General features: G+C 38.9%; 1 protein-coding gene across 7 annotated transcripts in view; it reads left to right on the plus strand.

Moving 5' to 3' along the window:
- LOC140727681 (POU domain, class 2, transcription factor 1-like) overlaps window positions 1-22051 on the plus strand; it is a 168792-nt gene that overhangs the window by 106550 nt on the left and 40191 nt on the right. For all 7 annotated transcript variants that reach the window (XM_073045332.1, XM_073045333.1, XM_073045331.1 and 4 more), the window contains 4 exons: window positions 1619-1713; window positions 5736-5912; window positions 9710-9851; window positions 15177-15322. In XM_073045332.1, coding sequence (XP_072901433.1) covers window positions 1619-1713; window positions 5736-5912; window positions 9710-9851; window positions 15177-15322 — 560 coding nt within the window. The remainder of the gene's footprint in view (window positions 1-1618; window positions 1714-5735; window positions 5913-9709; window positions 9852-15176; window positions 15323-22051) is intronic.

Raw genomic sequence — 22051 nt, forward strand, 5'->3', positions numbered from 1 at the left:
AAGTACTTCAAATGTAGTCTGACTAATATCTTATAAAGCCCTTAGCCTTGCATTCTTGCTTTTATATTCTAGTTCTGTGGAAATAAATGCTAATACAGGTGTCCTCCCCCCTCCCCACCCCTTACGAAGGTAGAACGTTCCTATGAAACCTTTCTTAAGCCAAAATGGAACTATTAATTTATTTGGGAAAAAATTTCGTAAAAGCGAAAATCCTCTTTGTAATGTGAAAACAGGTTACTAATGTAGGTAAAAAAACACAAAATGCTGGTAGAACTCAGCAGACCAGAACAGCATATATGGGAGGAGGTAGTGACAATGTTTTGGGCCGAAACCCTTCATCAGGAGTGTAGTGACGACGTTTCGGGCTGAAACCCTTCATCAATCCTGATGAAGGGTTTCGGCCCGAAACGTCGTCACTACCTCCTCCCATAGATGCTGTCTGGCCTGCTGAGTTCTGCCAGCATTTTGTGTTTTTTATTTATTTCCAGCATCTGCAGATTCACTTGTGTTACTAATGTAGGTCTTTTGTAAAATGGAAGTGGTGTAAAGCGAACATTTGTAAAGTGGGGGACACCTGTATTAGATTTTTTTTCAAGTCAAATTTATTGCCATTGAACTATATACATGTATGTAATGTAAATAGACATATAATGTATATAGAAATGAGACAATATTTCTTCAATCCAGGTTGTAAAGCACAGTAGTACACAAAACACAGGATAACTTGTGAAGGCATAGATCATATCTATAGAACTTTCTTACTACCAACTCAACCATCAAGTTAACTTTTAGGAACCTTGCACTAGAACTCTCAAGTTGCTTTGCTCCTCCAATTTCTGAATTCACTCCTCATTTAGAAAATGGTCTATGCTTTTGTTCCTTACCTGAAGGTGCATGACCATACACTTCTCTATACTAAATTCCAGTGCTCTTTCTTTCTCCATTCTCCTAATTTGTCCAAGTCCTCCTGTACACTCCCAGCTTCCTCAACAGTATCCACCCCTCACCCACAAACAAGTCCACAAACTTGGCCAAAAAGCCATTAATTCCATCATCCAGATCATCAACATTGCTTATGAGAAGTAGGGGACCCGACACTGACCCTTAGGGATCGCCATTAGTAACCAGCAGCCAACCAGAAAAGGCTCCCTTTATTTCCACTCTTTGCTTTCTGCCACTTAGCCAAATTTCTATCCATGATAGTCTCTTTCCTATAATATCATGGGCTCTTATCACCAAAATCAGAGCAAGAAAGTGAAGAGGTTAACTGCAAAAGGTGGTAATCCAAGGTTCAAGAAGGACAATTACAATCTTATTCTAGTGGTGGCAAAAGAAACAACTGTTGGATGCCCTAACCATAGAAACATGTTAGTTTTTCTTTTATACAGTCAGTAACTCACCACATGTGTTTTATGTGCTAGATATAAAGCTGCCTCCAGAACTGTAGCAGTTGATAGCAAATTTGTATTTCCAGTATTTGACATGTTGTTACAAATTTTCATTTGTTCATCAATCTTATAATTGATCAAAGGTGCTCAATAATGAATGGATTTGCTTATGTCTTTCAGTTGTGCATACAGCAATTTAAAAAAATTATGTACTTCTATTTTCATTTTAGGTCTCGTACAAGCCCAGAACCTTCTACAACAACTACCTCAGCAAAGCCAAGCCAACCTCCTGCAGTCTCAGCCAAGCATCACCTTCAGCACGCAGGTCAGTTTTATGAGACTAGAACAATGCGCTAAAAATTTCCTTAATATGTCAGAAGTGTTACAATGCTTCCTTGTTTTTGGATGCACAAAACTTGGCGTTACACTTGAAAATGCACTATAACATTCTAAATAGCTAAGAATTTCAGGTCTTTTGTATAATTCAGCATTTGCATTTATATTAAGTCATTCAGAATCTCAGGTAAAGATGTCACTAAGCCATGATATAACACAAGATTAGTTTCATCTTTGTTTACGTACTTGTAGTTTAAAATTTATATGGTGTGACCAATTTTCTGTGTCAGTATTCTAGTGTAACTGAGAGGTATATACATTTAATGAAAATGAAACAGGGTAAGTTTAGGATCCAAGATTTCATTCAACAGATTCAATTTAAGTATAACTTTGAGGAGATACCAGCTATAAATTACCCACCTTAGCATGCATTGCCCTTTTGCTTTGCTAACCAAGTGCATATTTCGTTGAGAGTAGTTGGAATTTTTATGAAGGAAGAATGAAAGACCTTTAGTCTTTATTTTTCATATTTTTTTAATCATATAAAAAGCTGTTGTTTTTGCTTTTCAAAATGTTTTGAGAACTTTGACTTCAAGGGCAACATGAGAAAGGGACATCTTCACCTTATTTCAGTTGTTGATTTTTGATGCAAGTTGGCACTTGTGCTGTAGCTCCGAAAGTTCAGATAGGATTAGAGTAGTTTTTCTGAAAATGCAGATCTCTCTTCTGCTCAGAAATTTGGTATAAGGCTGTGGTTAGCTAGAGTCTTCTGTGCAAAGGAAGATATTTGCAGTTTGAGATGAAAGCTGCAGAAAGTGAAACAGGAGTTTATAAACTCCAGGCGAGTGAACGGAAGAGCTGATTTTCACTGGCAGAGTGAAATAATGTTATATTGTATGATGCCTTTGGAGAAAATGGAGTGTTGAATGCATGGCAGGTATGTATTTATATAGTGCTTTTAATTGTGAGAGCAGAATATATAATTGTTAAGAGTATTAGCAAACTGAACTCATTTCAGGAAAGCAGGAGCTCAAGCTTAGAACAAATGCAAGAAAATTTTTCAGCAAAAGATTATCAATGACTGTGGAGTAATAAGACATGGATAAAAAAAATGCATATAAAAGATCTTCGGTTAATTGGGGCAGCTGCTTAATTGAGCTAAAAATATACTGGTTCTGATAAGTTCCAGTTAACTGTAATCCACTGTACTTGTAAAGCAGATAGAAGAAATTTCTGGAAAATAACGGCTGTTCCCAGGATGTTCTTGTGCTAAAATTTCTTTGATCTGAAATGTTAACTGTTCCATTTTCCACAGATGCTGCTTGACCTGCTAAGTGTTTCCATTATTTTCTAGTCTTACCACCGATTTTTGTCTTCTGTAGTTCCTTTTTTTTTCAGCTTTTCATAGGCTCAGAAACTTGGTTTTAGTGTTCTACTATGACCTTTTACACAAAATCTTGCAGTTAGTGAAAAGGTAAATTGGGGGAGGTGTTATCTTGCATTATTTCCTTTGAAACAATTTTACCTGGACTTTTGTTTTTGGAATGAATGATAATGTTAATCCTAGTTTTAAAATTTGTCATCTTATTGAAGGATTCATTTGTAAATCTATTCTTGCCGTTAGACCATCATATATAGGAGCAGATTTAGGCCATTTGGCCCTTTGAGCTTGTTCTGCAATTTCATCACAGCTGATTCAATTTTCCTCTCAGTCCCAATCTCCTGCCTCCCTCTTCACTCCCCCCACTGCCCCCATATCCCTTCGTGCCCTGACTGATGAAGGATCCGTCAACCTCTGCCTTAAATATACATAAAGACTTGGGCTCCACAGATTCACTACTCTCTGCCTAAAGTAATTCCTCTGTATCTTCTTTCTAAAAAGTCACCCCTCTATTCTGAGGCTGTGTCTTCTGGTCTTAGACTCTCTCACCACAGGAAACATCCTCTCCACATCCACTCTATCCAGGCCTTTCACCATTTGATATGTTTCAATTAGGTCACCCCTCATTCTTCTGAATTCCAGTGAATACAGGCTCAGTGCCGTCTAATGGTCTTTATATGACAAGCCATTTAATCCTGGAATCATTTTTGTTGTTACAAATCAGCAACAATGAACATATGATTTGAGACAGGTTTTTTTAATAACAAATAAAACATTTATTAAACACTGTAAAAAAAAAAAACCCCAAAAGTAAACAAACAATTAACTTAACCGGAAGTCAGCTGCGATATGGCAGCTCAAACAGTTCTTAAAGCGATAATGCAAAAACATTTCCTAGAGTAGTAATGCGAAAGTCCAAATGCTTACACAGTCCGTTAAAGGAGAGACTTCTTGAAATGATTTAAACCCTCTTTCGTGGGGTTACTGCTGATCCCAGCTGAAGTATGTTATTCCCCGAAGGATTTACGATCGGAGGAAATAAAACGGCTTAAAGGCACTGACCTTTCTTTGACGAAACTTTGTATCCAACCCTCTGCTCTTCTGGCAGAAGAGGAGTTATCATGGATACTTGTTACTAATTCCTCGTGCAAAGATTAAACAAAGGTCAAATCTGTTTCACCGTTGACACTAACTTTCCCAATCCTTTGGGATTTACGAACTCCTTTAAAATCTTCACTCTCCACTGACCAAACTAGCAGTATTCTAGCGAAACTGCCGGCAATAACCTTTGAGACTTAAAACAGAAAGTAAAACTCCACTTTTAAATGAAACTGCGTCATAATATTGGAATACGCAGCAGCATAGAGTCAGTGGCGAATTCAGCCACGAACTGCCCACGTCACAGGGTGGCGTTCTCCTTTTATACCCTGTTGGGAAAAAAACTACCACATGACCTCTCACTGGCGGGAAAATGATGTCACTCCACCATCACAAGATGATTACCTCATCTCCAGCATAGCTTCAATTACATCACGTGACAGGTACAAGATACCCACGGGTACGTAACATCGTGAACCTTCTTTGAACCTTCTCTACTTTCAGCATATTCTTTGTAAGATAAAGAGCCCAAAACTGCTCACAATACTTCATTTAAGCCTTGTCATTGCTTTATGAAGTCTCAACATTACATCCTTGCTTTTATATTCTAGTCCTCTTGAAATGAATGCTAACATTGCATTTGCCTTCCTCAGCATAGACTCAACCTGCAGTTAGTCTTTAGGGAATCCTGCACAAGGACTCCCAAATCCTTTTGCACCTCAGATTTTTGTACTTTCTCTCCATTTAGAAAATAGTCAACCCTTTCATTTCTTCTATCAAAGTGCATGACCGTATACTCACTGACACCGTATTCTATTTCTTTGCTCATTTTCCTAATCTGTCTTAAGTCCTTCTGTAGCCCCTCTACTCCTTTGAAACTATCTGCCCCTCCACCTACTTTTGTATTGTCTGCAGACTTTTCAACAAAGCCATCAATTCCATCATCCAAATCATTAACACTTAATATAAAAAGAATCGGTCCCAACACAGACCCCTGTGGAACATCACTAGTCACCGGCAGCCAACCAGAAAAGGCTCCCTTATTCCCACTCTTTGCCTCCTACCAATGCTTTATCCATGCTAGAATCTTTCCTGTAATAACACAGGCTCTTAACTTGTTAAGCAGGCTCATATGTGGCACCATGTCAAAGGCCTTCCGAAAATCCAAGTACACAACATTGACCGAATCTGTTTGTTATTTCTTCAAGGAATTCCATCAGATTTATCAGGCAAGATTTTCCCTTGAGGAAACCATGCTGATTACACCCTATTTTATCATTTGCCTCCAAGTACCCCGAAACCACATCCTTAGAAATCAACTCCAGCATCTTCCCAACCACTGAGGTCAGACTAACAGAATAAATTGCCTTTCTACTGCTTCCCTCCCTTCTTGTAGAGTGGAGGGACATCTGCAATTTTCCAGTACTCAGGAACCTTTCCAGAATCTAGTGATTCTAGATCATTCTAGGATCTAGGCTGATTAACGTATCATGTTTTTAAATCTCAGTTGTTATAAAATTGATTCTTTTCAGCCAGCAACACCAACACGCACAACTATATCAACGGCTCCTATCCAATCGGTACAGCAGAGCCAGTCGACACCAAAGCGCGTAGATACTCCTAACATAGAGGAACCAAGTGACCTTGAGGAACTTGAGCAGTTTGCCAAGACATTTAAGCAGAGACGTATCAAACTTGGGTTCACTCAGGTAGGAAAACAAATTTTTATTTTTGTGTGATTTGATGCATATTGAACCACTGTATTGTCTCCAAATAGATTAAATTGTTGAATGCAACTTAAAATATCTACTGATAAATTGAAATAACAACTGCATTCCAGCCATAGTAGATTAGTTGTTTTACTTTAGTGTTTTGTGTGCACTTTATAATGAAATTAGCATAGAAGCAATTTGTAATGCTCTGCAGAGGCACATAAAATCAAAAACAAACTTTTTAGTCGTTAAGGTCTAATATGTAAACCTTACAGCCTTTGAGCTGCAGAAGTATTGATTACAATAATAGTTGTTACCACAACCTATGTACCCACTTTCTCCTATCTTTAATTCCATTATCTAAATAATTAGGCATTTTAGCCTGAATGTATGCACTAACTTAATATCCACAATTCTTTGAGACAAAATTTTAAAGATTTAGAACCCTCATTGAATACTTCCTCCCTTTTCCCACCCTGTTTGTCACTTACTTTGGTCTGTGCTTTCTGAATCTGCATTCACCATCCCGGGGAAGCAGCTTCTCAATGGCTACTCTATTACTGATAACTGCATTTGGAATCTTTTGTTTCAGCAAGATCACCTTTCATTCTTCTGAGCATAATGTGTATAGACTCACACAGTCCTAAGAGAACCTATTTATACTGAAATAATTCACTCTCTAATGAATTTATTGCCCAAAGGTTTATTTGGGCATGGAGATCAAAATTGCACACAGCACTTTCTGTATCTCAGCAAAGACCCTATATAATTGCAGAGACCTGTACTGTTGAAAGTCAGCTCTTAAAATAAAAGCTAGCATACCACTTAACTTCTCAACTGCTTGCTATCTCCATATATTAATTTTTTGCACGCCAGAATTTACCATAATTACTTAACTCACCATATAACTTGTTATATAGAATTTATAAATTATATTTAATTGGAATATTCCTTCCAACTCAAATTGAAGGAAGGATATAGGAAGCTGAAGAGAGAATGAGCAAAAATCTGTATTAGGGACAGAGGATTTGACTGGTACAAAGGAGCTTGAGTGGAAATTTTTGAGTGTGCACACACACGCACACAATCATGTTTGGTTTAGATTGGGTATATGGAGGTATTGGAGATGTGCTGTTCCCATCAGTAAAGTGTAACCCAGGGTGTCTAAAGGCAGGGGTCATAACTTTAAGCTGAGGAGCAAGAGTTTAAAAGGAATTGGAGAAAGAATTTTTTTTCACCCAGAGTATAGTTACAGTTTAGAATGCACTTCCCGAGGAGGTAAAAATGGCAGGTGTTCTTAACATGTATTGGTTTATTATTGTCACATGTGCTGCGATATGGTGAAAAACAGTTTTTCAAGACGTCCATTTAGTACATAAGTACTCTGAGATAGTACAAGGGAAAAAGCAATAACAGAATGCAAAATATAGAGTTACAGTTACAGAGAGCATGTTCTCTGTCCTTTAGTCACTCCTTTATCTGTACAGCAATAGAAATTCACATATTCCTCACTCTATGGAGGAACGTCGACTCAGGCCTGCAAGGCCAGCGTCAGACATTTTCATGCCTTACAAGACTGTGTGGCGCGCCACTCCTCCCACAAACATTTCACAGTATTTTTCTTTATTTTACGAGGTCGAGTTGTGAGCTCAACATTCAACTCGGCATGGATGGAAAGCATACTCGGGAGCGGTCCGTCTGGATTCGAACCCGGAAAACTCCGTTCCGGAGTCCGGCGCTGATGTCACTGCACCACCAGCCGACCATGATCACTCTATGATTACCATCAAAACAGGGTATCAATCCCAACTCAATCAGGCGTGCAGAAGGGTTTGCAAGAGCTTACTAGGCATACCTGGAATTAGTGAGGTGCCAGTCAAGTGAAGCTGTGATGTAGGATACCAGCATGCTGAATACCAAAAACAATATACAATAGATAGAGGAAAGCAATCTCATAACCAATGGATCAGATCAAAGCTTTGCAGTTCTACCACATGTTAAACAGCTAATGGAAAGAAGAGGCTTTAAGGACGTCCATTCTTTAATATTGATAGGACCAGCATGTGATGCTAAACCTGAAGTGTTGAATAGATGATCCATCTCTGGCTCCTACAGAAGTACTCAACATCACCAAAAGAGTCTGCAGCGACTGATTTATTCCGAGTGATGTCACGAAATGGCTTAGAGCACTGAATAAAAAAAGTGATGTGACCAGAAAATATCCCGACCTTAATACTGAAGAACCACTCCAGAACTAGTTTTGCCTCTGGCCAAGCTGTTACAGTACAAGGACAAAACTAATATCTACCCAACAATGTGTAAAATTCACTTTGTTTCATTTACAAAAATGTGAGATAATCTGATGAATCTAAGCAGTGCATTCTCAATCATCAGCAAAGTGGTAGACACATATCAGCTCTTAGCAAGGATGGCCAATATGGATTTCACCAAAACCACTATGTGCCCTAATTGGAATTTTTTTTATGGCTGTTCACCTATATCTCCATTAAATCGCTTTGAAACCACTTCTTTTGAAACACTTTTCCTGGCCATGTGCCCTTTGTGTTCCCTGCCAGTCCCTTTGTATGTTTTGTTTTTTTTTACCCCTCTCATTTGCCTTTTCAAAACAAGCTGCGAGAAACCATAAACATTCATTGTCTATCAAATAACTCCACCTCCCCCTCCCCCCAAACAATGTCCAAAAGTCAGTCTCATTCTCCTGGCGTTTTAAAGTGACAGTCCACAGAAAAAGTGAACCCTAGGAGTACATAACAGTTGTAATTAACAAACATGTTTAAAGTAATCTTCATTTTGACTAATTATAGAAATATTTCATAAATGTTTTAACCAAAGAATAAGTAAATAATGCACTTGCCATAGCTAGTAAGGCCAAAAATATAATTGGTTTATCTAATATATACTAACAACTAGAGCAACATGTACAAACTGCTGGAGAGACTCAGCAAGTCAGACAGCATCTATGAGGGGAGTTAGCAGTCAACATTTTGGATCAAGACCCTTCTAACTTTTGGTAATTTTTCCCCCTCACCATTTTCCATTCTGGTCTCCTCTCTCCCCTCCTTTTCTCATCCACCCATCTCCTCCCTCAGATGCCCCTCCTTCCCTTTATTCCATGGACTACTCTCCTGCCTATAGATACTTTCTCCAGCCCTTACCTCTTCCACATATCACCTCCTAGCTTCCTATTTCATCCCCCTACGCCACCTATCTTCCCCCTCACCTGGTTTCACCAGCCACCTTCTTATTCTGGCTTCTGCCCCTTCCTTTCTGGTCTTGATAAAGAGTTTTGGTCTGAAACGTTGATGGTTTATTCCCTTCCATAGATGCTACCTGACCTGCAGAGTTCCTCCAGCATTGTGTGCGTATTGTTCAAGGTTTCCAGCATTTTCAGAATCTCGTGTGTTACTAATAACGAGACTTTTTCTTTTGTTTTGAAAATTGGCAAAAATTTGATTTTCTTTTAAATGGTGTCTTTCTTGTCTGCATAAAGAAGGTGGAAGTATGGCAATGGCAACTTTGTGGCTACATTTACCTATCTTTTTCATTATCCTACTGTTGTTGAAAGATAATATCAACATTGCTGCATCTTGTTCATTCTGGGAAATGCAATTTTTTTTTGCTTCTACCAACAGTGTCTTTTACAAAATAAAATTTAGAGCATTCTATCTAAATAAAATCTATCTGTTTAGATTTTGGTATTGGTTATTGTTGAAATGTTTATATTGCATGAAGTATGAAAGAACTTTTACTCCATTCTCCACATCTCTTGTTAGGGCGATGTAGGACTTGCCATGGGAAAACTCTATGGAAATGATTTCAGCCAAACTACAATCTCTCGTTTTGAAGCCTTGAACCTCAGCTTTAAGAACATGTGCAAGCTCAAACCATTGCTTGAAAAGTGGTTGAATGATGCAGGTTTGAGAGCTTTTCCCTCTGTTTCTGTCTTGAGGGAGGCTGGAGAGGAAATTGCTGATGCCATTGTGGGGATGTGTTTGCTTCATTGGTAGGCACTGAGGTGGTGATCCCAAAGATTACTCATGTAGTTTCATTGTTTAAAATGTGTTTAAAGAACAAACTAAGGAACAACGGGCTGGTCAGCCTGACATCAGAAGTGGGGAAATCACAGCGGGAAATTCTGAGGGAAAGGATCTACCAACATTTGGATAGGGTTTGATTAGGAGGAGTCAGCATGGCTTTGTGCCTGGGAAGTCATGCTTGATGAATCTTTTAAAGTTCTTTGAAGAAGCAACCAAAAAGATAGATGAGGAGAGAGTAGTAGATGCTTTCTGTTTAGACTTTAGCAAGGCCTTTGACAAGGTCTGAGATGTAAGTTGCTCTGGAAAGTTCAGTTCCATGACATCAAGGGATCTAACTGGGTTGGGTGGATAAAAATTTGTTCAGAGGTAGAAATTAGAGGGTGTGATGGAAGGTTTCTCTGGATGGTGACTGGTGGTATGCTGCAAGGCTCTGTGTTGGAACCCTAGTTATTTATTACTTGCATAAATTATTTGGATACAAGTGCATGAGGCTTGATCAGTAAATTTCAGGACATGAAATTAAGAGTCATTGTTGATGGTGAAGAAAGTTATCACAGATTGCAAAAAGATCTTGATCTGCTAGGGAAGTGAGCCAATGGATTTCCATACATTTAAGGGTAAGATGATGCATTCAAAATCAAAATAATGTAGGACTCTAGGTGTGGAACAGAGGGACTTGGGAGTGCAAGTATGTAGTTGGTTGAAAGTGATATTGTAGGATGGTTGGGGAAAAAGGGTTTAGTATGCTGGCCTTCATCAGTCATTGTGTTACATAGAAGAATTAGGATATTGGAGTTACAGTATATTAAGTCATTGGTGAGTACTGTGCACAGTTTGGGTTACCCTGTTATTGGATACAGTTAAACTGGAAAATGTGCAGAGAAGATGCACTTGGATAGGTATATGGAGGGTTGTGGCTCACAATGCAGGGAATTGGGACCAGGTGGGTGGTCACCATGTCAGCTTTGGCTGGTTGGGCCAACGAGATGCCTGTGCTGTAGCTGTAGCTGTTTGTAACTCTAAATGAAAATGGTTTTTATTCTTGATTTGTTTACAGAACATTTAGGGGCATGGGTGGGAATGTTGTTAGTACAGAATCTTTTAATATATTATTTCTACATAATGTTGAAAGATTACTTTGAGTTAATATCTGGATCCTGTGTGTCTCAGTAACAGGATTTTCTTGGTAGCATAAGAATGTTGGGGAGAATCTGCGTAAAAGTTAAAAGTTTCGTAAACCCTTGCGAGACGACAATATATCTAGTGACTTGAGATTCCAGTCAAAGGCAGCATTATTGTAAATGATGCTCTTGTGGTCCGGTACTATATTGCAACTTTGAAAGCTACTTTTTAATTTTAGCAACCTCAGCAGAAGTGTGGTATTAAAAATGTGAATTTCTGAAGGAATTTGGGCTTTTTAAAATATATAAAAATGCCTTTGCATTTCTAGCATCCTAGTGATCACATTAAAGCCAATATAACTGTATGGCTGTGATATTTGCATAGTTTTCATTGATCCTTTACTTGAGACGTGTCATGACTTGGCCTGGGATAGAACTTTCCTCACAAGTTAACTGAATACCATACACTGCAATTCATAATAACAGTGACGATTTTTTTTTGTATAGTGGGTTACAAGTTTTATGCAGCCAATTGATTTACATCATTTATAACAGTCCTATCAGTATGCAAACAGTTGGGAATAGGAATCTCTTGGAAAGTAAACAAAAGAAGGTGATATTAAATTGCCAGTGAGCGTATTGTTCCATCAAAACCACTGGTAAATGTAAGAGCTTAAAGTCAGTACGCACACAACTACAGTTCTGTCTCCATGCCTCACATATGCGGTGAAATCTTTCCCCTAGATTTCTCTGTTAAATGTTCTTCCCTAAAATGTGGCTAGGATTGGAAACAATTGCAGCTAGTAGCATTGTATTTAAATTTAGTTGAACTGCCTGGCTTTTCTACTCTCAAGGGCATTATTAACCATAAAACCATAAGACATAGGAACAGAATTCAGCCATTTGCACCATCGAGTGTGCTCTGCAATTTCACCACTGCTGATTTATTATTCTCCCTCTCAACCCCCATTCTTCTGCCTTCTCCCTGCAGCCTTTAGCATCCTGACTAATCAAGAACCTATCAATCTCCAGTGACTTGGCCTGAACAACCGTCTGTGGCAATGAATTCCACAGAATTAACACTCTCTGGCTAAAGAAATTCCTCCTCATCACTGTTTTAATTGGGCCCCCTTCTATTATGAGACTGTGCCCTCTGGTGCAGGGAAATATCGCCCACTATGAGAAATATCTTCACCACAACCACCTATCTAGGCCTTTTGATATTTGATAAGTTTCAATGAAATCCACCCTCATTCTTTGAACTCCAGAGAGTACAGGTCCAGAGCCAACACATGCTTGTCATATGTTAAGACTTCCATTTCCAGAATAATTTTCGTGAACCTCCTCTGGACCTTCACCAATGCCAGTACATCCTTCCTTAAATGTTGGGCCCAAAACTGCTTATAATATTCTGAATGTAGTCTGCCCAAAATCATATAAAGCTTCAGCATTACATTCTTGTTTTTACATTACAGTCCTAGGGAAAGAAATGCTAACATTTAATTTGTTTTCCTTACTACTAACTCAACTTGTAAGTTATTTTTTTGGGGAATCCCACACTAAGGCTCCCATGTCAATTGAACACTGGCGAACAGATTATTGATAGGCATTCTCTGATGTTTGAACATAGGGTGATAATTTTTGAATTGGTTTTGTCTTGCTGGATATCCTGTGCCATTTTCTGTTTTGTTTAGTAGAGCTCCTGGAACATTTTGGTTAAAGATGCAGCCAGCTCTAGAGAAGAACATTAAGACTTTGGCCAAGATGTTGTAGTAATGTCTGTATCCAGAATGCCCCTCTATTTCTGATTATCACATGGAATCATTAGAGTCATATGATGTCTGGCTTTGGTAATACTAAACCCTCAGGCTGTGGAAGATATTTAATTGGCACTCAATTTCAGCTAAGAGTGACTTTCGACTTTTCATCCATGTCATTTAAAAGGTAGTGTTGTTCACAAAGTTTCCCTCATTAGGTCTTTAATTGCTTATGACCAATGGGGACTGGATTTTGGCAGGACAGCATAGCTGAGAACTGATTCAGTCATTTGAAGTTTTGCTTTACTCTCACATGGACACTGCTTTTGGACAATGCTAGAGTCGGTTATCAAACAGCACATTTGGAAAGAGGTGAAAACATCGGACAAAGCATGGATTTGTGAAAGGAAAATCATGTCTGACGAATCTTGTAGAATTTTTTGAAGATGTAACTAATAGAGTGGATAGGGGAGAGCCAGTGGATGTGGTATATTTAGATTTTCAAAAGGCTTTTGACAAGGTCCCACACAGGAGATTAGTGTGCAAACTTAAAGCACACGGTATTGGGGGTATGGTATTGATGTGGATTGAGAATTGGTTGGCAGACAGGAAGCAAAGAGTGGGAGTAAACAGGACCTTTTCAGAATGGCAGGCAGTGACTAGTGGGGTGCCGTGCTGGGACCCCAGTTGTTTATAATATATATTAATGATTTAGACGAAGGAATTAAATGCAGCATCTCCAAGTTTGCGGATGACACGAAGCTGGGCGGTGGTGTTAACTGTGAGGAGGATGCTAAGAGGATGCAGGGTGACTTGGATAGGTTAGGTGAGTGGGTAAATTCATGGCAGATGCAATTTAATGTGGATAAGTGTGAGGTTATCCACTTTGGTTGCAAGAACAGGAAAACAGATTATTATCTGAATGGTGACGGATTAGGAAACGGAGAGGTGCAATGAGACCTGGTTGTCATTGTACATTGGTCATTGAAGGTGGGCATGCAGGTACAGCAGGCGGTGAAAAAGACAAATGGTATGTTGGCATTCATAGCAAAAGAATTTGAGTACAGGAGCAGGGAGGTTCTACTGCAGTTGTACAAGACCTTGGTGAGACCGCACCTAGAGTATTGTGTGCAGTTTTGGTCCCCTAATCTGAGGAAAGACATTCTTGCCATAGAGGGAGTACAGAGAAGGTTCACCAGATTGATTCCTGGGATGGCAGGACTTTCATATGAAGAAAGACTGGATCGACTAGGCTTATACTCATTGGAATTTAGAAGATTGAGGGGGGATCTTGTTGAAATGTATAAAATTCTAAAGAGATTGGACAAGCTAGATGCAGGAAAATTGTTTCTGATGTTGGGGAAGTCCAGAATGCGGGGTCACAGTTTAAGGATAAAGGGGAAGCCTTTTAGGACTGAGATGAGGAAAAACTTCTTCACACAGAGAGTGGTGAATCTGTGGAATTCTCTGCCACAGGAAACAGTTGAGGCCGGTTCATTGGCTATATTTAAGAGGACATTAGATATGGCCCTTGTGGCTAAAGGGATCAGGGGTTTGGAGAGAAGACAGGTACAGGGTTCTGAGTTGGATGATCAGCCATGATCATAATGAATGGCGATGCAGGCTCAAAGGGCCGAATGGCCTACTCCTGCACCTATTTTCTATGTTTCTATGTTTTGCAAGTATGGAATCTAATATTATAGATCATCCTTCTGCAGTGTACAAAACTTCGGTTTGGTCACATTTGGAGTATTCTGTATCATTTTGATCGCCACAGGAAGGATGTGAGACTTTGAAGAAAGTACAGGTGAGGTTGCCTGGATTGGATTGTATTAGCAATAAAGAGCAAACAACTAGAATTGTGTTCTCTGGTGGGCTGGAGACTGAAGGGTGGACAGATGGAAATAGATTATGAGAGGTATGGAGAATTTTTCTTTTGCGGAAATGTTGGGTGGCACAATGTCCATCATTCAACCAGCTGTGTATGCATTTATCCTTAATGTCACCCAAGTTGTACTGAAAGGACCACAAAACATCTGCTGAGTGCCCTGAAATTACAACTCAAGACAAGCAAAACTGATTTTTTTTTTCTGTTTTCAAGAATATACTACATCATTTTAAAGTATTTGAGCATTCCTGCATAACAGTCTGAGAGATTGATCAATTTGGGACTGAAGTATAGGGAATACAAATCATTTAAATTTATGGACATGACCATTAAATTTCCATAGAATTGCAGAAATATTTGAATGAAATGATCGAATGGATTGAAATCTTTTTTCAGTTTGATTTCCTTTTGTTCAATATTGTTTTTGCTTTTGACAGAAAATTTGTCAGTGGACTCTACACTGTCAAACCCCAGTTCCCTGGCTTCTCCAGGTCTGGGAATCGAAGGGCTGAGCCGCAGGAGAAAGAAACGCACCAGCATAGAGACCAATGTTCGAGTGGCCTTAGAAAAGAGTTTCCTGGAGGTCAGTCACCAGAAATGAGATTCTCAGCGATAAAGAAAATATTTCAAAATTTGGGGCTGTTAACTTGCTGACCACAGCTGCTTGTCAAAATACGCCTACTTACCAAGTTGAATTTATTTTCTTAATTTGATAGCATTAACTGTTTTTGCTGTTGACCTTTGTTTAATAATAAGGTGATGCCTTATTTATGAAGATACTCCCCATTGATTTTATAAATACTTATATGGAAAATAGACAATTGCTTTATCTTTGTACGCCAATGAGATACCAAACCACAAAATTGACTGCATCTAAGCATTATCTGAGATCAATTAAGTACTTAATTTTAACTATGCTGTGAATACCCTTCATTTTTAAGGCCCCATTCATGTATGAAAGAACTGATGTACACTTCTTTCCTGCTCATGAGAAAAATTAATTTAATTTATTAATTTTCTTTGGTCTGTCTAGTTTTTACTAAGAGGTGACGTTAATTTTGAACGAATAAAAGAAAAAAAATCAGGAAATTCCAATGATGAATAAATAATATAAATTGTTCAGTAATTTTAAAATGCAATTAATTGTAGCTTGTAATATTAAATGGTAATAGAATATTATATTTTAAATGTTTTACCTTTTTGAAAAGTATGGTACTGTTTTTTAAAAAGAGAGCTTTGCTTTTGTAACTTATGATATTATGTCAGATTCTCATCTACTTGTTGAATTCCCTCCTTTGGACTGGCCCTCCCTTTTTTTTAACCACCACCAATTTTATAATTCTCCAGTTCTATTACTTTGTATTCTTCCAACTCCAGACTCTTATATAAAACAGTAAAATACTGTTGTTCTCATCTTGTGCTGATCTTATGCCAATTTGTATTAAGTACTGTGTATCATCTCTATCTCTCCATTCCATTTATTTTCATATGTCTACCTAAAAGTCCCTTGTATCACTCCCACCCCCCCAAAGGAAAAAGAAAACACTTCCTTGCTGCTTCCACTACTGCCCCTGGTAACCTATTCAAGAGGTCTATCACTATCTGTGTGTGGAGGGGGTGGAAACACTTGCCTCTCATATTCCTTTACATTTCCCCCCCCCCCCCCCCCCCCCCAACCCAAAGTGTGTTCTCTGATGTTTGACATTTCTACTCTGGAGAGGAGACTCTGACTGTATATTGATCCCTCCCATAATTTTAAATGTGTTTGTCAGGTCACCCCTTAGCCTTCAACACTAGAGAAAATGGTCTTTATAGCTCATACCCTCTAAACCAGGCAACATCTTGGTAAATCACTTCTGCACTCAAACCACAGTCTCTACATACTTCCTATAATGTGGCAGCAAAAAAGGTACAAAATACTCCAAGTACAGTCTGACTAAAGCTTTATATATAACCGCAGCATGATTTTGTTACTGTTACCAACATACCTTCCGTGTCCCAATTTCCTTTGCTTCACTAGTGCCAACTGAATTAAAAGCTTGACTCTGTTCACTGTTAAGTTATCACCTGAAAATAGTTTATATTTGAATGAGATGCCATTAAGGGCTAATATCTGTGGAACAATGTATGGTCAAAAAATAAGGAGCAGATCTCTAGAAGCATCCTGATCTTTAGTCATTTTCCATGGAATTCAAACTACAGGAGTTTGAATTATGACACTATCTATACCACTGCAGGTAGAGGGAGGGCACAAGTGGGCATCTGCTAAAAATGTCAGGCCAGGAGCATAACCTATCAGCCACTACTTGGAATTACAGCTAGGCTTAGCACATATGAGGAATATCAGCTTCAGAGAGGTTGGAGAGAGAGGTAATATGGAGGAATTTGACACCAAGTAAGGAGTCATTGAACATGTTAAGAGTTTGATGGCAGTGGGGAGATCTGGATGACTGCCAGGGTTAGAAACCAACATCCAAGGCTTGGCCCTTGATTTGTTGCTTGATGTCATCTTCTCTGACAGATAATAACACGTTAGGCACTCAACATATTGTGTTCTTCACTCCTATGCCTCACCATTGTAGGTATAATGCTTGGTTCCATTTCATCTGGAGGGAGAAGGTGGGAGGACACAATTAAGTGGCCATATTATATTCCCTTGTCTGCAGTTGGTTTGTGCTCGATGTAAACAGCAAAGTTGAAGTGTTTGCTACTACTGTGTGTCAGAGAGCTTTGTGCAATCTCAAATCAAGTTGGGTTCACTGCACTGAGTCAGCTCAGTCCCAGGCCATTACTGCCTGCGACAGATTGCTAGTTACCATTGCAATTGGTGTATAGGTTTTCGCAAATAAAACAAAGTGAGATGTTTTATGTTTAATGAACTCCAAAACCTAAACACAGAAATGTACTAAAGCTCTTTAGATAAAAATGTCATTGCGACAGACCAGCCTCTTAAAGTGAAACCACAATTCATTGTTGTTGGTTGTGAATTATGTACTTTTCTCCCAATTACGTTACCCTACAAGTGTTAGGTTGTTTTGTTAAAATCTACGCAGAAGAAATACGTTGTTTTGGAGGGATAGAAAGGTAGGCAGAGGGGGTGGTGTGGCTCTGCTGCTAAAGAATGACATCAAATTTGAAGAAAGATGTGACATAGGATCAAAAGATGTTTAATCCTTGTAGATTGAGTTAAGAAACTGCAAGGGTTAAAGGACCCTGATGGCAGTTATATACAGGCCTCCCAACAGTAGCTGGGATGTGGACCACAGATTACAACAAGAAATAGAAAAGGCACATCAAAAGGGCAATATTATGATAGACATGGAGGATTTCAACATGCAGGTCAATTCGGAAAATCAGATTGGTAATGGATCTCTAGAGAGTGAGTTTGAATGCCTATGAGCTTTTAGAGCAGTTTGTCATTGAGCCGTCTGGGGGATCAGCTATACTGGATTGAATGTTATGTAATGAACCAGAGGTGATTAGGGAGTTTAAGGTAAAAGAACCCTCAGGAGACAGTGATCACAATGTGGTTCAGTTCACTTTGAAATTTGATAGGCAGAAGGTAAAGTCTGATGTAGCAGTATTTCAGTGGAGTCAAATGCATTATAGTGGTATGAGACAGGAATTGCCCAAAGTAAATTGGAAGTAGCTGATGGCAGGGGTGATAGTAGAGCAGCAGTGGTGTGAGTTTCTGGGAGAAATGGGGAAGGTGCTGGATAGATATGTTCCAAAGTCAAAGAAATAGTCAAGTGGCAAAATAGTACAACCATACTTGACAAGGGAAGTCAAAGATATTGTCAAAGCAAAAGAGAGGGCATGCAACAATACAAAAATTAGTGGTAAGACAGATAGGGAAGCTTTTAAAACTCTACAGAGAGCAACTAAAAGAGTCATTCGGAGGGAAAAGAAGAAATATGAAAGCAAGCTAGCAAACAATATCAAAGCGGATAGTAAAAGCTTCGAGTGTGTAAAAAAGGAAATGAAAGAGAGATGAGAGTGAATATAGGACTGCTAGAAAATGAGGCTGAAGAAATAACAACAGGGGATAAGGAGATGTCAGATGAACTAAATGAGTATTTTGCATTAGTCTTTGCTGTGGAAGAAAATAGCAGTGTACCAGATGTTGAACGGTACGAGGAAAGAAAAGTGAGTGTAGTCACTATTTCAAGGGAGAAGGTGCTCAAAAAGCTGAAAGACCCAAGGGTACATAAGTCACCTGGACCAGATGAATTGCACCCTAGGGTTCTGAAAGAGTTAGTGGTAGAGATTGTGGCGGCATTAGTAAAGATCCTTCAAAAATCATTGGACTGTGGCATGGTGCCAGAGGACTGGAAAATTGCTAATATGGCTCCACTCTTTAAGAAAAGAGGAAGACAGCAGAAAGAAAGTTATAGACCAGTTAGCCTGACCTCAGTGGTTCTGAAGATGTTAGAGTCAATTGTTAAGGATGAGGTTATGGAGTACTTGGTGATACTGGACAAGATAGGACAAAGTCAGCATGGAAAATCTTGCCTGACAAACCTGTTGAAATTTTTGGAGGAGATTGCATGTAGGATAGATAAAGGGGATGCAGTGGATGTTGTATATTTGGACTTTCAGAAGGTGCCACACATGAGATTGCTTACCAAGTTAAGAGCTCATGGTATTACAGAAAAGTTACTGGCATGGTTAAAGCATTGGCTGACTGGTAGGAGGCAGTACGTGGGAATAAAAGGAACCTTTTCTAGCTGGCTGCCAGTGACTAGTGGTGTTTCACAGGGGTCAGTATTGGGACTGCTTCATTTTACGCTGTGTATCAGTAATTTAGTTAATGGAATAGATGGCTTTGTTGCCAAGTTTCCAATGATACAAAGATTGGTGCAGGGACAGGTAGTGATGAGGAATTGGGTAGGCTGCAGAAGGACTTAGACAGATTAAGAGAATGGGCAAGAAAGTGGCAAATGGAATACAATTTTTGAAAATGCATGGTCATGCACTTTGGTACAAGAAGTAAATGAGCAGACTATTTGACAAATGGGGAGAAAATTTAAAAATCTGAGATGCAAAGAGGCCTGGGAGTCCTTGTCCGGAACAATCGAAATGTTAACTTGCAGGTTGAGTCAGTGGTGAGGAAGGCAGATGCAATGTTAGCATTCATTTCAAGAGGTCTAGCATACAAAAGTAGGGTTGTGGTGCTGAGGCTTTATTAGGCACCAGCGAGGTCTCACCTTGAATATTGTGAACAGTTCTGGGCTTCTTATCTAAAAAGATGTGCTGGCATTGTAACGGATTCAGAGGAGGTTCACAAGGATGAATTGGGAATGAAAGGGTTATTGTATGAGGAACGTCTGATAGCTTTGGGTCTGTACTTGCTGGAATTTAGAAGGATGAAGGGAGATCTCATTGAAACCCTTCGAATGTTGAAAGGCCTAGACAAGGTAGATGTGGAAAGGATGTTTCCCATGGTGGGGAGGGGGGGGTCGAGGACAAGAGGGCACAGCCTCAGGAAAGAGGAACGTCCATTTAAAACAGGGAAATTTCTTTAGTCGGGCTGGTGAAATTGTGGAATTTATTATCAGAGGCAGCTGTGGAAGCCATGTTGTTGGATGTATTTAAGGCAGAGATTGATAGGTTCCTGATTGGACATGGCATCAAAGGTTATGGGGAGAAGGCGGGGGAGTGGGGCTGAGGAAAAGAAAGCATCAGCCATGATTTAATGGTGGAACAGACTCATTGGGCCAAATGGTCTAATTCTGCTCCTATGTTTTATGGTGAGAATTTAACTTTTCTAAGCTGTTTTTCTGTGTTCTGTTCAAATAACATTTTAATGTAAGAAAATATCATTGTTGTTGCTTTAGTAACAGAGAAATATTAAACTGACAAAATTAATGGATGTAAATGAGACTGGAATCAATGTAATCTATTTATTAGCATTTAGATGTTTGTGCTAATTAGTAACATCTTTTTTTTCTAATGAGAATTTGGTGAGCATTGAAGCTAGTGTTTCCCTTTGAAGTTTCCAAAATCAAATGAATAATGTGAAGAATTTTATTGATTTGAGTCAATATCTCCCTGCAGGAGCATATCCTACTTATTCAGTTAGGTATTTAGAATTTGGGTATGTATTGGCCAGAGTAGACTGAAGATACTTATACTTGAAAATTATGTAGATTTTGAGATTAGGGATCAAAGTTGTGCCTATTGTTTTAATATCTTTAGCAACATTGTGTCTATGTACTGAACACATTAAAGAATTAGAAATTATGCTCCAAGTTCCGATTTTGCATCATGAATTCAAATTACTTAATAATCCCATCCCTCCCCAGTCAGTGGACATTGAGCATCCACAAGGGATGGGAGCAATTGGATCTGCTAAAGGAAATGAGATTATATTATAGTGTACCAAATCAGGCAGTTGGGGCTTGTTAGCCATTGTTGGCAGCTCACCTAGAAGGAAAATTCTTCATCTCAAACCTGTGCTGCCTTACGGCTATACCCACTCATGGGGAAGGGTTTGGAATTAAACCCCGAGGGGAAGAATCCAGAGCTGGAGTCCCTACAACGGTCCTACATTGAGTTCAATGTTGACTTGCAACTCCTGCGATGCTGCTGCTATCAAACTATATCGGTCTCTACCGTTCCTTTGAGCTTATCTGATGCGTGGAGAGAGGGAGCTTGCTCTCCATATCGTATTGCCCAGGCTTGCATATCTAGACAGGACACAATGTCCAAGGTAAACTCTGTGTCTGACAGAGGCCCTCACCTCACCAATGTATGTTGCTCTTCATACTTATGCACAGTTAATGTCTTAGGCTTCAGGGTTGACTGCACTTGGATTTTCTTGTCAAGCCTGATTTAAAAGTGCTAATTTGAATCCTAGTGATGTATAATGACGATAAATATTGGGCCTTTATTTGTGCGTGTTAATTTTCAACATCTTTAAATTGATTCCCTTTTGAAAAGAACCAACCATTTTTATCCAGTCCAGATTTTTAACCAAGTATTTTTTGTGCAGTAGAGTTGAATTACTTCTGAAAGAATTATATTACTTCTAGACTAGTCTGGTGGTTCAGTTCTTTCAACCCCTTAACCCATTTTTCATAATTTATTGAGAAAATTTCTTGTTGCTAGAATGTGGTGTATTGTAGGTAAATAGGATAATTGAAATAGAATTGTATTTATGATACATTTTTGTAAGGAGGAATGTATTAACTAAATAATTTCATTTATTAGATTGCTGTTGATCTATGGAGAAATCTTGGAGCATTGACTGGCATTAAATATGACCTGTCTTGTACAGTGTTCAAAATATAATTTAGATTTGTTCTGTGTC

The sequence above is a fragment of the Hemitrygon akajei genome, chromosome 5 (genome assembly GCF_048418815.1).
Source record: "Hemitrygon akajei chromosome 5, sHemAka1.3, whole genome shotgun sequence".
NCBI classification, from domain to species: Eukaryota; Metazoa; Chordata; class Chondrichthyes; order Myliobatiformes; family Dasyatidae; genus Hemitrygon; species Hemitrygon akajei.